We start from the raw sequence: 14,764 nt of genomic DNA, 5'->3' as shown, positions 1-14,764 counted from the left end.
CAGGGTGATCCATAAGTGTGGAAGCACCCTTATATAAAGGAAATGAGTAAGGAAATATTAATCCAGTGTCTACATATGTTATGGGGGTAGGGGAAGACTTTTTAGTGTATGTCACCAGTATGGTGGCCATCTTGGATTCAACTCTAATTCTTTAATTGGGAACATAGTCCTGTGACATATCAAACAGATGTAGAATTTTATAAGAAAAACAACTGTTCTTTATTTTAATGTACAGATGGAGCCACACTAATCATGGCTCCATCTGCGACTGAGTGCGCCTGGCGAGGCGGACTCCCGTCTCCGAATAACACCCGCACGCGCCCCATTCAAAGTGAATGGGAGCATCTCTGTGTGCTCGGTGGCGTGCCTGGGTGCAGGCGTGCCCAGGCATGCCGGGCACCCCCGCCTGCGATGTAGCCACGCATTCTTTGTTTTAACATATAGTTATAGGATTTGTTCGTTCTCCAGACATCAAGACAATCTCAATATGTTCTGTTTGTGGTGGTGCCATTTTCATTAATGTCACTTCCTGCAAAAAAAAAACCTCAGTTATAGTGAAAATACAAATTTAATATCTGTACAATTGCGGGTTAACCAGCATATTAACAATGGGCTTCTTTGAATGTAAATACAGATTGAGTCTCCCTTTTCCAAAAATCTGATATCCAAAGTATTCCAAAATTCAAATTTTTTGTTGAGCGTGTGATAAGTGATTGATACCTTTTTGTTTTTTGATGGTTCAGTGTGCGCAAACCTTGTTTAAATTATTAAATGATATAGGGGTATATGCAATTCACGGCGAATCGCGGCAATTTTTCGCCGTTTTTTAATTTGACTAAATTCGCCAGGTGAATTCCGGAAGGTGGCTTCCGGAATTCACCATATTCAATGAAAAACGGATTTGCCAGAATCGCGGGCGAAAATCGGCCGATTTGGCGGATTTTGCCGCGATTTTAAAAAACGGGAAAAACACGGAAAAAAAATGGCGTGGGGTCCCCCCTCCAAAGCATAACCAGCCTCGGGCTCTTCGAGCTGGTCCTGGTTCTAAAAATGCAGGGGAAAAATTGGGCAGGGATCCCCCGTATTTTTAAAACCAGCACCGGGCTCTGCGCCTGGTGCTGGTGCCAAAAATACGGGGGACAAAAAGAGTAGGGGTCCCCCGTATTTTTAACACCAGCATCGGGCTCCACTAGCTGGACAGATAATGCCACAGCCGGGGGTCACTTTTATGCCGTGCCCTGCGGCCGTGGCATTAACTACCCAACTAGTCACCCCTGGCCGGGGTACCCTGGGGGAGTGGGGACCCCTACAATCAAGGGGTCCCCCCCCCCAGCCACCCAAGGGCCAGGGGTGAAGCCCGAGGCTGTCCCCCCCCCCCCATCCAATGGGCTGCGGATGGGGGGGCTGATAGCCTTTTGTGATAATAAAAAGATATATTGTTTTTTCCATTAGTACTACAAGTCCCAGCAAGCCTCCCCCGCAAGCTGGTACTTGGAGAACCACAAGTACCAGCATGCGGGAGAAAAACGGGCCCGCTGGTACCTGTAGTACTACTGGAAAAAAAATACCCAAATAAAAACAGGACACACACACCGTGAAAGTAAAACTTTATTTCATACGCCGACACACACATACTTACCTATGTTGACACGCCGACTGCCACGGTCTCCGACGATCCGAGGTACCTGTGAAAAAATTATACTCACCTTCCAGCGTCCAGAGGTACATCCAGGTCCAGAGATAATCCACGTACTTGGCAAAACAAAAAAACGAACACCGATCCATACCGGACTAGAAAGGGGTCCAATGCTTTCACATCAGACCCCTTTCTCCCGAATGCCGGGACATCACGTGACTCCTGTCACTGAAGTCCCTTCAGCCAATCAGGAAGCGCTACTTCCGTGGCGCTCATCTGATTGGCTGTGCGCTGTCTGTGATGTGACAGCGCATCGCAAAGCCGCTCCATTACTTTCAATGGTGGGAACTTAGCGGCTAGTGGGGGGGTCACCCGCCGGTCAGCCGCTGACCGGCGGGTGACCTCACCGCTAGCCGCTAAGTTCCCACCATTGAATATAATGGACTGGGCTGTGCGATGCGCTGTCTGCTCAGACGCACAGAGCCAATCAGATGAGCGCAACGAAGTTGCGCTTCCTGATTGGCTATAGAGACCTTTCTGTGACAGCTGTCACTGACAGGTCTCTCTGCATTCGGGGATAGGGGTCCCATGTGTCAGCATGGGACCCCTTTCAGTCCGTTTGGTCGGGTATTTGCGGTTTGTTATTTTCTACAAGTCCGTGAATGTATCTCTGGACCATGGCTGAGGTGAGTATATTGATCTTTTTTTTCAGGTACCCCTGGATTCTACATGGAGAAGAGGACCGATGTCGGCGTGTGAACATAGGTAAGTATGTGTGTGTCGACGTAAGAAATAAAGTTTTACTTTCACGGTGTGTGTGTCCTGTTTTTATTTGGGTATTTTTTTTCCAGTAGTACTACAGGTACCAGCGGGCCCGTTTTTCTCTCGCATGCTGGTACTTGTGGTTCTCCAAGTACCAGCTTGCGGGGGAGGCTTGCTGGGACTTGTAGTACTACTGGAAAAAACAAAGCCTTTTGTGATAATTAAAAGATAATCAGCCCTCCCATCCGCAGCCCATTGGATGGGGGGGGACAGCCTCTGGCTTCACCCCTGGCCCTTGGGTGGCTGGGGGGGGGGACCCCTTGATTGAAGGGGTCCCCACTCCCCCAGGGTACCCCGGCCAGGGGTGACTAGTTGGATATTTAATGCCACGGCCGCAGGGCACGGCATAAAAGTGACCCCCGGCTGTGGCATTATCTGTCCAGCTAGTGGAGCCCGATGCTGGTGTTAAAAATACGGGGGACCCCTACTCTTTTTGTCCCCCGTATTTTTGGCACCAGCACCAGGCGCAGAGCCCGGTGCTGGTTTTAAAAATACGGGGATCCCCTGTCAATTTTTTCCCCGCATTTTTAGAACCAGGACCAGCTCGAAGAGCCCGAGGCTGGTTATGCTTTGGAGGGGGGACCCCACGCAATTTTTTTTTCGGATTGTACCGTTCCAGCAATAAAAAAAAAAAATAATATTTTAAAAAAATTATAAATAATATTTGTGCCTCAAAAAAAAAAAAAAAAAAGTAACTAATCCCTTCTAATATAAAAAGATCTGCTATTCCCAAAAAAAAAAAACACAAAAAAAACCATGTTTACAATTTTTTTATTTGTTTTCACCCTCCAAAGTGTGGCGGATTGAAAATGACGAATTTGCTGTCTAAAAGCACTGCTGTCGAATTTCCAAACTTGAATTGAATATGCTTTGGTCGAATTGCAGCACTTATATCATTGCAGAAAAGTCGAATTTGCAAAAATTCGAATTTCAAAAAGTCGAATTTTGAAAGTCCGTTTTTTGGTCGGAAAGCACTGAATTGCATAGGCGAATTTTTTTTTTGGTCGAAAATGACCCGAAATTCGACAATTTCGGGAATTCGACCGCAATTGCATATACCCCATAAAATTCTAAAATTCAGTAATTAAAAATATTGTATAACATTACCTTCAGGAATCAGGATATGTGAATAAGGTGTATATGAAACAAATGCACTGTGTACTTAGACTTGGGTCCCATCACCAAGATATCTCATTATGGTATGTAATTATTCCAAAATACGGTAAAATCTGAAAAATGCTAAATAAGTCTGGTCCCAAGCATTATGGATTTGGGAGACTCAAGTTGAATTGAGCCAGAAGCCTGTGTGCCTCTCCTGCTAATACAGCAAATCAGGCTGTGTACTTTTCCTCAATGTTGCTTCTTAGTACATTTTAATGGCGCTTGGTACTTGGGATTAGTGTGGTATGCAGCCCGCTAAGTGGGTGCAATTTCAGGATAGGTGTACAGTATATGGACAGAAAATGGGAACTCATTCACTATGCATTCACCTTATGAGTCTGGGGGATGAAATGCCTAGGAGCCCTGTGGTGCGATGTCATTACTGAATTGAATACTTGAGGCTGCTGCTTTGCTCCAGACTCTCTAAAGGGGTAGCGTGTCAACCAAATGGCTTTCAATGGAAGCATGCACTACTTCTAATCAGCAGCTGCTGTTCATTACATCTGGCAAGAGAGAATGGTAGTGATGTGTTTTTATGGCAGTAGTGTCTGACTGTTGTGTGGTCCAATATGACAGATTATTCTGCTTATTGTGATGTTTCTTTGCAGAAAAGCTTGAATGATCAGTTTGGGACTGATGAGTACGCCACTGCACGCAAGGAGGTCCTAACCAACATGTGCTCCAGACCTATGCAGGTAATGTTCTTTCTTCATCCCCTCCGTTACAGTTCAGTATTTGTAGATTTGAATACTTCATTTATGTACTTTATTACTGTTACAGTAGGACATTTACTATTCAGTGATCAACAGAATAGTTGCAGGTGTAGCTGTATAGAGCCCTACCAGTTCAGCAATGTTAGTAAGAAACATCTCTCCCTTTTGCACTTGGGGATATTGGATCAGCCATTTAAACCCAGGCACATGTAAATCAATCACCAGAGCAGACACACAGGTTGTATATGGATCAGCGTTGTGCAACTTACTGTATGACCAAGCAGTTACTGTGTCTCCTACATCTAGCCTCAATACGCTGTATGGCACAAGATACCTGGCATGAGTGAGCCGCAAGGTCCCATGCTACTCTGCTAGCACCGACCATTTATTTTCCTGAAAATGAAACTAGGACACACCTTGTATATCAGTGTGTGACTGAGTCTGTATACAGAGCACGACGGAACTTGGCATGGAAAAAAGTCTTGCCTGCTGCATTGTAGCAGTTCATATGCAGATTAAGAGACTCAGTTGTATACAAGTGTTGCATATAAAATTAATCAGCAGTTTCCAGGTGCATCCTTGTCATATTGCATTGACACTTTGGGGTATATTCAATTACTGTTGGAAGCTGCCATCTTGTCGGAAAGACGGCAGCTTCCGACAGTTTTAGGTCGGAAGGGGTTCCGACCTATTCATTAGGGCCCCGTTTTTTCCGACAAGTCAGGAAACCTGACTTGTCGGAATGCATGCTAATCGGCGGCTTCCGTCCCTGGCCAGGCACTTCTCTCCCTGCAGCGCCTCCCCCAGCCGCCACAAACATCACCCTCCGCCGGCCGCCGCTGGAAGCTCCCACCGCCGCACGCAGCCGCCCAGCTCCCCCAGCCACCACTACATCACCCTCCGCTGGCTGCCGCTGGAAGCTCCCACCGCCGCACGCAGCCGCCCAGCTCCCCCCACCACCCACAGCAGCCCAGTTCCCCCCACCGCTGCTGTCAGCGCACCCTGCAGCCGCTGACAGCAGCAGCAGGATAGGATCTCGGGTACAGCCAAATCCGACAGTCTGATTTGGTCGTCCATTGAATAGTGGTTGTCGGGTCCATTCCGACAACTGCATGTCGGAATGGACCCGACTCTTATTGAATATACCCCTAAGTTGCATTTTCAGGTAGAAGATGGCTGGCGCAGAGTGGCACAGGGCCTGGCGTACCGAGAGGGTCTGTTTGGCACGAATGCAGCAATGATGTATGAGGACCCATCTGTATGCCTGTGAGAAGTAACTCATTCTTAAGTAAAACTTTATGGCAGAAGAAAAAGTATTAAAATCTTCAAGACTGGTTGAAATATGAAACACAAAATAAAATAGCACAACAAATGCTGTTAATAAAAAGTATGGATGTTTGTTACAATGTATAGGCAGCCAACATATGTATGTGGGGCACAGAAAACACAAAGGAGTCATGCCAAGGACGAGTCGAAGGTTGGTTATAGTTACTGAAACAATAAACATCAAAATGTCTGTTCTCACATGCAGTCACCTTTCTGGATTAAGCTTGTAATCGCCGTCTTTGCAGTTTTTTTAATCTACCCTGGGCCTGAACCTGCTTCTGAAAGTACACAAGGGTATTCTCTTTGAGGTCCATGAGCTAGTAGCATAGTAAGGCAGGCTCTGGCTTGATCAGGCAAGTAGCATCTATAGTGAGTCCTAGTATTACAGCGCACTTGGCCAGCATGGTCACTTCTTTAATGGAGCTGGTTTGTAGTGTTTCATATTATTTTCCCAATTTAGCAAAATGGTATTTTCTGCCTCTGCAGAAACCATCTTTAATAGGAAGGTTGTCCAGGTCTCCTTTTTATACTGAGGGCGATTTGGACATATTCAATTAGTCATAGGACTTACTGTGGGTTTGTTGCAGTGCCTGCAGCTATTCAGTTGCAGACCGCAGTATGGATTTACCTCAGGTTTTTGCTTGCACCCTCCGTTGAACAGAAATCCACAATAAGTTGAGCTTTTTGCCCTTACTGCGACCGCCATGAGTGCATTAATCATATCTCCAGGCACTTAACCCGGAATTTATGGATTAGCACGTGTTAGCTATGGGTTTACTGCGGGAGGAAATTAGTTTATAATTGAATAGCTCAGGGCTTTCCTCCGTCTGTAAGCCCAGTGGCTACATGTCCCCTTACTGAAGGAAAAAGTGGGTTTGTTTAGGTACTGCTAAATCCTGTTCAATGCTATAACGCATTCAACATGCAGGCCTCCAGCTGCTGCGGAACTATACATCCCAGCATGCCCTGCCACAGAATTTTCTATGGGCACGCTAAAATAGTGGCAGGTCATGTTGCATGTTGAATACCCCGAGCCCTGAACAATCCACTTAGGAATGACTGTTTCCTATTCTATTCATATTATTTTTATGGTCTCTTTGCTGGGCTGTGACGAGGGGACCAGGAAGGGGTTATGTGGAGAAAAGTGGGGTCAGTTTTGCTTTTCCTGTAACTTGCCTCCATGGGGTGGTAATATGACTCGCTCTCTATGAAACCCACACCAGGATTGGAGAAAGACATTTTTATACTTCCAAATAAATGCCAATTTTAATACACAACTAAACAAACGGGGATTTATTGAAAATTGAACGTTAAAAACAGTACCTCGTATCTTGCACAGCTGTGATGAAGTAAGTTGCAGCTAAGCTTTTTGTTTGGGCATTATTTCCCTCTCTGTAGATGGCAGTATATTTCTGTACTGGAGCCCTTAGAGATGAAGCCCAGTTCAGTCACTATGCATTGAATGTTCCTCTATACACTCACTTCACCTCTCCTATAAGACGATTTGCTGACATCATTGTCCACCGGCTTCTTGCTGCATCTATTGGTGAGTCAGACACGCAGTTATCTCATTCAGTTCAGAGCCTAACTGGACATTTTCATTTAGTACTTATGTTGGTTTTAGTATTTAGATTATTTACTGTTCCATGTGGTTTGACGTTAATTTTTTTTATTTAATTTTTTAATTGAACACATTTGTACTGCCTATTTCACATTTACATAGGCCTTAGTGGAGAATTTACTGTAACGCCATTATAGATACAACGGGCACACCCACTCTGTTCCCGGAGAAGTCTTCATTTTACTAGTGTATGGAGACATCCAAAACCAGTTCAAATAAAGGGCTTTTTCAAGTACGTATTACCCACCCTTTTCCTGTACATTGAAAAGTCCCAACCGTATGTATACATTAGTAAATGCTATTGTAGTACATGCTCTATCTATTACTGTGGAACAGGGCTACCTTAACATCAGTGTAAGCCCTGGGCAAAGGAATGCACTGGGGCCCCTACCCACCCATTCATGGGAATAAAAAATCATAAGTGACCCTCCTGCAGTACAGCTCTGTCTCCCCACATACTTCCATACAGTGAATGAATGTCAGCTCTCTGGTGGAATGCTCAAGTCATCCACCAATCGGCTTTTAGACAGCCTACTGTCTGGCTGCATGCTGGGAGGCGGGTAGAGAACTCCGCCTGGCTGCTCTGATTGTGTGTAATTCAGTCGTAGCGGCAGGGCAGAATTGTCTAGCTTCCTCCCAAGAAAGCCAGGAGACACAGGCCCGGGGGGGGCGCAAATAACACAGCCCCAGCCCCCGCCCCCTGCTTGAAGTCCCATAGAATCATAGGTACCTGGACAGCTGCCCAGTGTGCCAATACGATAAGAGGGCTCTGCACTGGAAGGGTGGGATACTAAGTCAGTAGCATGATACATGTGTTTATTTGTGTTTTTTTAGTGTGCATTGAGTGCTGTTTGCCAGGAGTCACTGTGCCTTCATTCACCTGAAAAAGCAAAACACACTGACTTAGCGTGGCATTAATGACATGGGGGAACAACAGCATTTATATTTCTTATGTACTTTTGTGCAAAAATTGCACGGGTGGTAAAAAGGGGAAAGAACTGTAGAGTTTGACAGCAGGATAACAATTAATATTTGAATGTTCACCGTATGGATGTGCTTCCATGCCTGTATTTATTATGGAACAGCGTGTTTGAGGTAACTAGTCACCAGAGAGGAAGTGGCTACTGACAGTTACTGGCTCCTTCCAGTATACTGCCCAGAGAGCCATCGCCTACTGTGCAGGCAGAGATTTCTACGCTTGGGTTGCTGATGGATGTGTCTGTGTTTCAGGAAGTGGGCCACCAGTGACATTGCCACAGGCAGCTATACAGACCCAGGCGGATCGCTGTAATGATCGCAAAACTGCATCCAAGAGGGTGCAGGAATTAAGCGCAGATCTTTTTTTCTCTGTGTTTGTAAAGGTGAGAATATAAAAGGTACTGCCATGATTTTACCAATAGAGATGTAAAATATAAATAAGGTGAATTAACACATTGCATATGTAAGAAGGAAGATAAACCTCTATTTAAAAAAAATAAAATAAAAAAGGTTCTATAGTGTTATTCCATCATAAATTGCAGGGTTGTCGGGTGAAGTTGCTGGTTCCCTCATTCACATCCGCACTGCAAAGTGTAACTGTACATGCTGACACTATTTAAATAAAATGTTAATTGTTTTGTGTTCTACAATACCTGCAAGTATACTGGCCTGCTACATTTTTGTATTTTATATACAGCACCCAGGCATGGAGAGACATATTTGCCATATAAGTACGTCCAGAAATACTTCCGTTGTCAGTCTGTAACATCTGCATGTTAGCCCAGTTGTTTTTTCTGCTATGACAAGAACCCACTCCTGATGTGTATAAAGAACATAGGGGTATATGCAATTGCGGTCGAATTTGACCGTTTTTACATTCGACATAATTCGACAGTCAGACACCCTCCCGCCGGGACCCGAATTCGACATATTCAATAAAAAACAGATTCGACAGTCCCGCTGTCGAAAAACGGACCAATTGACGATAGTGTGCGTCCTGGATTCGACTTCATGGACGTCACAAAACTGTGTAAAAAATCGTGAAAAAAAATGCGTGGGGTCCCCCCTCCTAAGCATAACCAGCCTCGGGCTCTTTGAGCCGGTCCTGGTTGTAAAACTACAGGGGGGAAAATGACAGGGGATCCCCCGTATTTTCACAACCAGCACCGGGCTCTGCGTCCGGTCCTGGTGCCAAAAATACGGGGGACAAAAAACGTAGGGGTCCCCGTATTTTTAACACCAGCACCGGGCTCCACTAGTCATAGAAATAATGCCACAGCCGGGGGACCCTTTAATATCGGTCCCTGCGGCCGTGGCATTAAATCACTAACTAGTCACCCCTGGCCGGGGTACCCTGGAGGAGTGGGGACCCCTTAAATCAAGGGGTCCCCCCCCCTCCAGCCACCCAAGGGCCAGGGGTGAAGCCCGAGGCTGTCCCCCCCATCCAAAGGCTGCGGATGGGAGGCTGATAGCCAAGTGACAAAAATAAAGAATATTGTTTTTTGTAGCAGAACTACAAGTCCCAGCAAGCCTCCCCCGCAAGCTGGTACTTGGAGAACCACAAGTACCAGCATGCGGGGGGAAACGGGCCCGCTGGTACCTGTAGTTATACTGCAAAAAAAATACCCAAATAAAAACAGTACACGCACACCGTGAAAGTAAAACTTTATTACATACATGCACGCCGACACACACATACTTACCTATGTTCACACGCCGCCTCGGTCCACTTCTCAAAGTAGAATCCACGGGGTACCTGAAAATAAAATTATACTCACCATAATCCAGTGTAGATCTGTCCTCTTCTTTTTTGTAATCCACGTACTTGGCAAAAAAAAAAACCGGAAAACCCGATCCACGCACTGAAAGGGGTCCTGAGACCCCCCATGACTCCTGTCACAGAGGGTCATTGAGCCAATCAGGGAGCGCCACATCGTGGCACTCTCCTGATTGGCTGTGCACGTCTGAGCTGTCAGACGGCGCATAGCACTGCCGCTCCATTATCTTCAATGGTGAGAACTTTGCGGTCAGCGGTGAGGTTACTCGCGGTCAGCCGCTGACCGCGAGTAACCTCAACAGCTGACCGCAAAGTTCCCACCATTAAAGATAATGGAGCGGCATAGTGCTATGCGCCGTCTGACAGCTCAGATGCGCACAGCCAATCAGGAGAGTGCCACAACGTGGTGCTCCCTGATTGGCTCAAGGGACCCTCTATGACAGGAGTCATGGGGGGTCTCAGCAGTCGGGGAAAGGGGTCCCATGTGTAAACATGGGACCCCTTTCAGTGCGTGGATCGGGTTTTCCGGTTTGTTTTTTTGCCAAGTACGTGGATTACAAAAAAGAAGAGGACAGATCTACACTGGATTATGGTGAGTATAATTTTATTTTCAGGTACCCTGTGGATTCTACTTTGAGAAGTGGACCGAGGCGGCGTGTGAACATAGGTAAGTATGTGTGTGTCGGCGTGCATGTATGTAATAAAGTTTTACTTTCACGGTGTGCGTGTACTGTTTTTATTTGGGTATTTTTTTTGCAGTATAACTACAGGTACCAGCGGGCCCGTTTCCCCCCGCATGCTGGTACTTGTGGTTCTCCAAGTACCAGCTTGCGGGGGAGGCTTGCTGGGACTTGTAGTTCTTCTACAAGAAACAATATTCTTTATTTTTGTCACTTGGCTATCAGCCTCCCATCCGCAGCCTTTGGATGGGGGAGACAGCCTCGGGCTTCACCCCTGGCCCTTGGGTGGCTGGAGGGAGGGACCCCTTGATTTAAGGGGTCCCCACTCCTCCAGGGTACCCCGGCCAGGGGTGCCTAGTTGGGGATTTAATGCCACGGCCGCAGGGACCGGTATAAAAGTGTCCCCCGGCTGTGGCATTATCTCTCCAGCTAGTGGAGCCCGGTGCTGGTGTGAAAAATACGGGCGACTCCTACGTCTTTTGTCCCCCGTATTTTTTGCACCAGGACCGGACGCAGAGCCCGGTGCTGGTTGTGAAAATACGGGGGATTCCCTGTCATTTTTCGCCCCGTATTTTTACAACCAGGACTGGCTCAAAGAGCCTGAGGCTGGTTATGCTTAGGAGGGGGAACCCCACACATTTTTTTCACGATTTTTAACCCATTCCCACCCCTTCCAACTGAAAAACATGCTCTGATCTCTCCATATTATTTTAGTCCGTAAAAAAAAAAAAATATTCTTTTAAAAATATATAAATAATACTTGTGGCTCCTAATAGACAAACCAAGTACATAATCCCTTCTAATATAAATAGATATGCTATTAGCAATAAAAAAACATGTTTTTAAAAAAATTTATTAGATTCCGCCAGCAAAATGAGGCGGACTGAAATTGACGAAATGACTGTCGAAAAGCACTGTTGTCGAATCGACATTCTTCAATTGAATATACTTTTGTCGAAAAACCGCATTTTTACCATTGCAGACATGTCGAATTTGAGTAAATGTCGAATTGCAAAAAGTCGAATCTGAAACGGCAGATTTTTTTGTCAAAGTACTGTATTGCATTGTCGAATAATTTTTTTTGTGTCGAAAATGCCCCGTTTTTCGACATTTGCGGCAATTCGACCGCAATTGCATATACCCCATAGAATCTTTCTATATTGCAAATGCCATTTGTGTTATTTTCAGGGTTTTCTAACTAATGCTTCACCTTTTCCAGGAGTGCGGCCCATTGGAGTCTGAAGCAATGGTTATGGGGGTCTTAAACGAAGCGTTTGACGTTTTGGTTCTAAGATATGGTGTGCAGAAGCGGATCTACTGTAATGTAAGCTTGTCTCTGAAAACTAGAAAACTGCTCATTCTATGTTGCTCTGTTCATATTGTTGTTGCCATTGATAGCCGAGTTCTCCTTATCAAAGTGATCTCTTGTGCCACTTCTAGGCCCTGCCTCTGCTGAGCTCACACTTCCAGCAGGTGGGAAAAAAGCCTGAGCTGACACTTGTATGGAAGCCAGAGCACGATGGAGATGAACCAGTGCAACAGGTAAGTAGCATTATTACCAGATACTTGTTAGTCCCTAGGATTTTACTGCTTCAGATCCTTTTTTACTGATTAAGAGTTGTGAATGTCCTTTTATCATAACCAATGTATTGATAATTGTATTTATTTTACAATATTTTGTGCATATCTATGAAACTGAGCTGGCAGCAGATTAATTGCCTATTGTAGCATTAAACGTGGTTATTAACCTGAACAGATCGAGCTGATGGACTTAAGTCTTATTATCACATTGGCCTTTGTCTCTCTTTCATATGATACATGGAGTACTAAAGTGCAATCATGATTAGTAATGGAAATGTCCTGCATAGGAGGAGTTATATATCTGCAGACATCACAGGTTATGTGATAAATGCCAACAAGAACACTGACGTAATGTATTATGATATTTTACTGTTCTATTTTTACATATATATTCTATCCAAACAGTGGAAAAGGCGTCACACAGGATAACATTTAAATGCTGTTTCGAGTGCAATCTTATAATTGCTGAGTAATTACAATTATGCCCTTATCTTAACCCCCTACAGGTAATTAGCATCTTCACCCTATTAGAAGTGGTCCTGAAGTCGGATAACGTGCCTTTGAAGTATGTGGCACTACTGAAAAGACCAGGGGCAACAAACTGAGCTCTCTGGACCAAAAAGAAGAAATGACATGGTGTGAAGAGGACTTCTCCTGCTCCGGCATTTTCATCCTATACTTCCCAAAGCAAACCTCCTTTTCTTTTTATATTAGCTTGCAGTGATATACTTTCCATCTGTTTAATCCTGCTCACTACTGGCCATTTACTAGATCAAGGTTTAGCTAGTTTGATTATTCCCCAGTACAATTTTATTTCACATTTTTGGTTTGGCCAGGAGCGTGGATTTGGAGTGGTGGAGTATCTTAAACTTTGATTTTATGGTTTTTATTTTTCTTCGTTTTTTCTTTTAATGGCGAAAGTGGCAGCTTTGTTCCCTGTAACCCCAAATACATGAGATAACCAATGTGGCCTGCGACTGAATTAACTATTCACATTTTTAGATTATTTTTTTAAAATGTTTTATTTGTGTATGAGTTGGTTAATGGCCGGAGACTGGTAACAAAAGGCTTGTCCAGATTTTAACAAAATGTTTACATCCCTAGAGTTTGCACTATAACTGAGCGGTTTCTGTGAAGTTACCAAAGTTTATGATGTAACAGAACTAATTTCATGTGAATACATTTCTAGAAAGTGCACGTTATTCCTACAGTAGGTGATGGGCAGATGAGTTACATCCTAGAATTCTCAGCATCTCTGCACATTTTATGGAATTTGTTTTAATTATTAATAGCTGATTTAGAATCATAATTAACTCACTGGAGTAAACTTACGAAGATGGGAATTCTATTTAAGATGGGATGTTGCCCATAGCAAACAATTAGATTCCAGGTATTACATTCTAGAAGGTACTACATAAATGGGAAGTAGAATTTGATTGGTTGCTATGGGCAACATTCCATCTTAAATAGAATTCCCATCTTAGTAAATGTACCCCACTGTTTTCATTCACCTAGAATCTAGATGGTTGTGTATACATGAGCTTGACTGGTGGTTATTTATTTTTTTAATCCATGGAACATGTCAGATGGTGCTTATAATTTGCAAATCGGTTTATGAAGCAGTAGCTGAGTTCTAGAATAGTATATTCTCCTGGTAGATATTCTAGTCCGAGATTCAATAAAAAGATCTGCACTTTGCATGTTTTATCATTTGTCTCCTTTTCTCTCTGCTAAGTGTATAGTTATGTGCTTGTAATAATTGGGAACTGTTTAAAAGGAAAACACAGCTAAAAAAAAAAAACCCTGCCTCTGCTCAAAGCTGGGTACATACCTTCTAACAGTGTGACCCGGGGGCGATGTCATGATACGTCACTTCCACTGTGTATAATGATCTGCTTTACGTTGGCGTGCTGCATATAAATACACTGAGTCAGCCATGGAATCGTCCCATTGGACAGTCAGCACATCCAATCTGATGAGTCAATGAGCAATGGCCAGGAACAATGGATTGGGGGTACACACTATATGATCTGTATGATATATGGTTCCGATCAGCGTCACAAGAATATACTGTATTGGATCATAGATAGTATAGTGTGTACCCAGCTTGCAATCTATTATGTGTTTCAAAGAAGTGAAGAAAATAGTGTAAAGTACATTAATGTCAACTATGATCACATGTAGCCATTTCATATGCTGTAATTATGTAACTATTATTTTCTTAAAAAGAGTAGTTTTTATTAAACATACCAGATTACAGAGCAGTAAATTGAGCAGCATACCATAAAAAATTTGAATACATAATAGAGGAGTCACGGATATTAATCAGCACACCATTGAAGAAGAGCAACTGACAAGAAATTACATAAACATCCATGTAACATATGATGAAATCAATAAGGAACAGTGAGCTTATACTATAATCAAAATTCTATGTTATTATCCAGAGATGTAAATAACATTACATTG

The 14,764-nt window shown here is 44.1% G+C and overlaps 1 protein-coding gene across 2 annotated transcripts in view; it reads left to right on the top strand.

Annotated features, from left to right (window-relative positions):
• Positions 1 to 13,993, top strand: part of DIS3L2 (DIS3 like 3'-5' exoribonuclease 2) — an 838,626-nt gene extending 824,633 nt beyond the window's left edge. For both annotated transcript variants that reach the window (XM_063916542.1, XM_063916543.1), the window contains exons 17-22: positions 4,228 to 4,314; positions 7,057 to 7,204; positions 8,510 to 8,640; positions 11,934 to 12,038; positions 12,155 to 12,256; positions 12,802 to 13,993. In XM_063916542.1, the coding sequence (XP_063772612.1) occupies positions 4,228 to 4,314; positions 7,057 to 7,204; positions 8,510 to 8,640; positions 11,934 to 12,038; positions 12,155 to 12,256; positions 12,802 to 12,900 (672 nt within the window). In that variant the 3' untranslated portion in view covers positions 12,901 to 13,993. The remainder of the gene's footprint in view (positions 1 to 4,227; positions 4,315 to 7,056; positions 7,205 to 8,509; positions 8,641 to 11,933; positions 12,039 to 12,154; positions 12,257 to 12,801) is intronic.
• Positions 13,994 to 14,764: the final 771 nt, after the last annotated feature.

Source organism: Pseudophryne corroboree, chromosome 4 (assembly GCF_028390025.1).
Source record: "Pseudophryne corroboree isolate aPseCor3 chromosome 4, aPseCor3.hap2, whole genome shotgun sequence".
Taxonomy (NCBI): domain Eukaryota; kingdom Metazoa; phylum Chordata; class Amphibia; order Anura; family Myobatrachidae; genus Pseudophryne; species Pseudophryne corroboree.
This window is presented reverse-complemented; position numbering and strand designations above follow the sequence as displayed.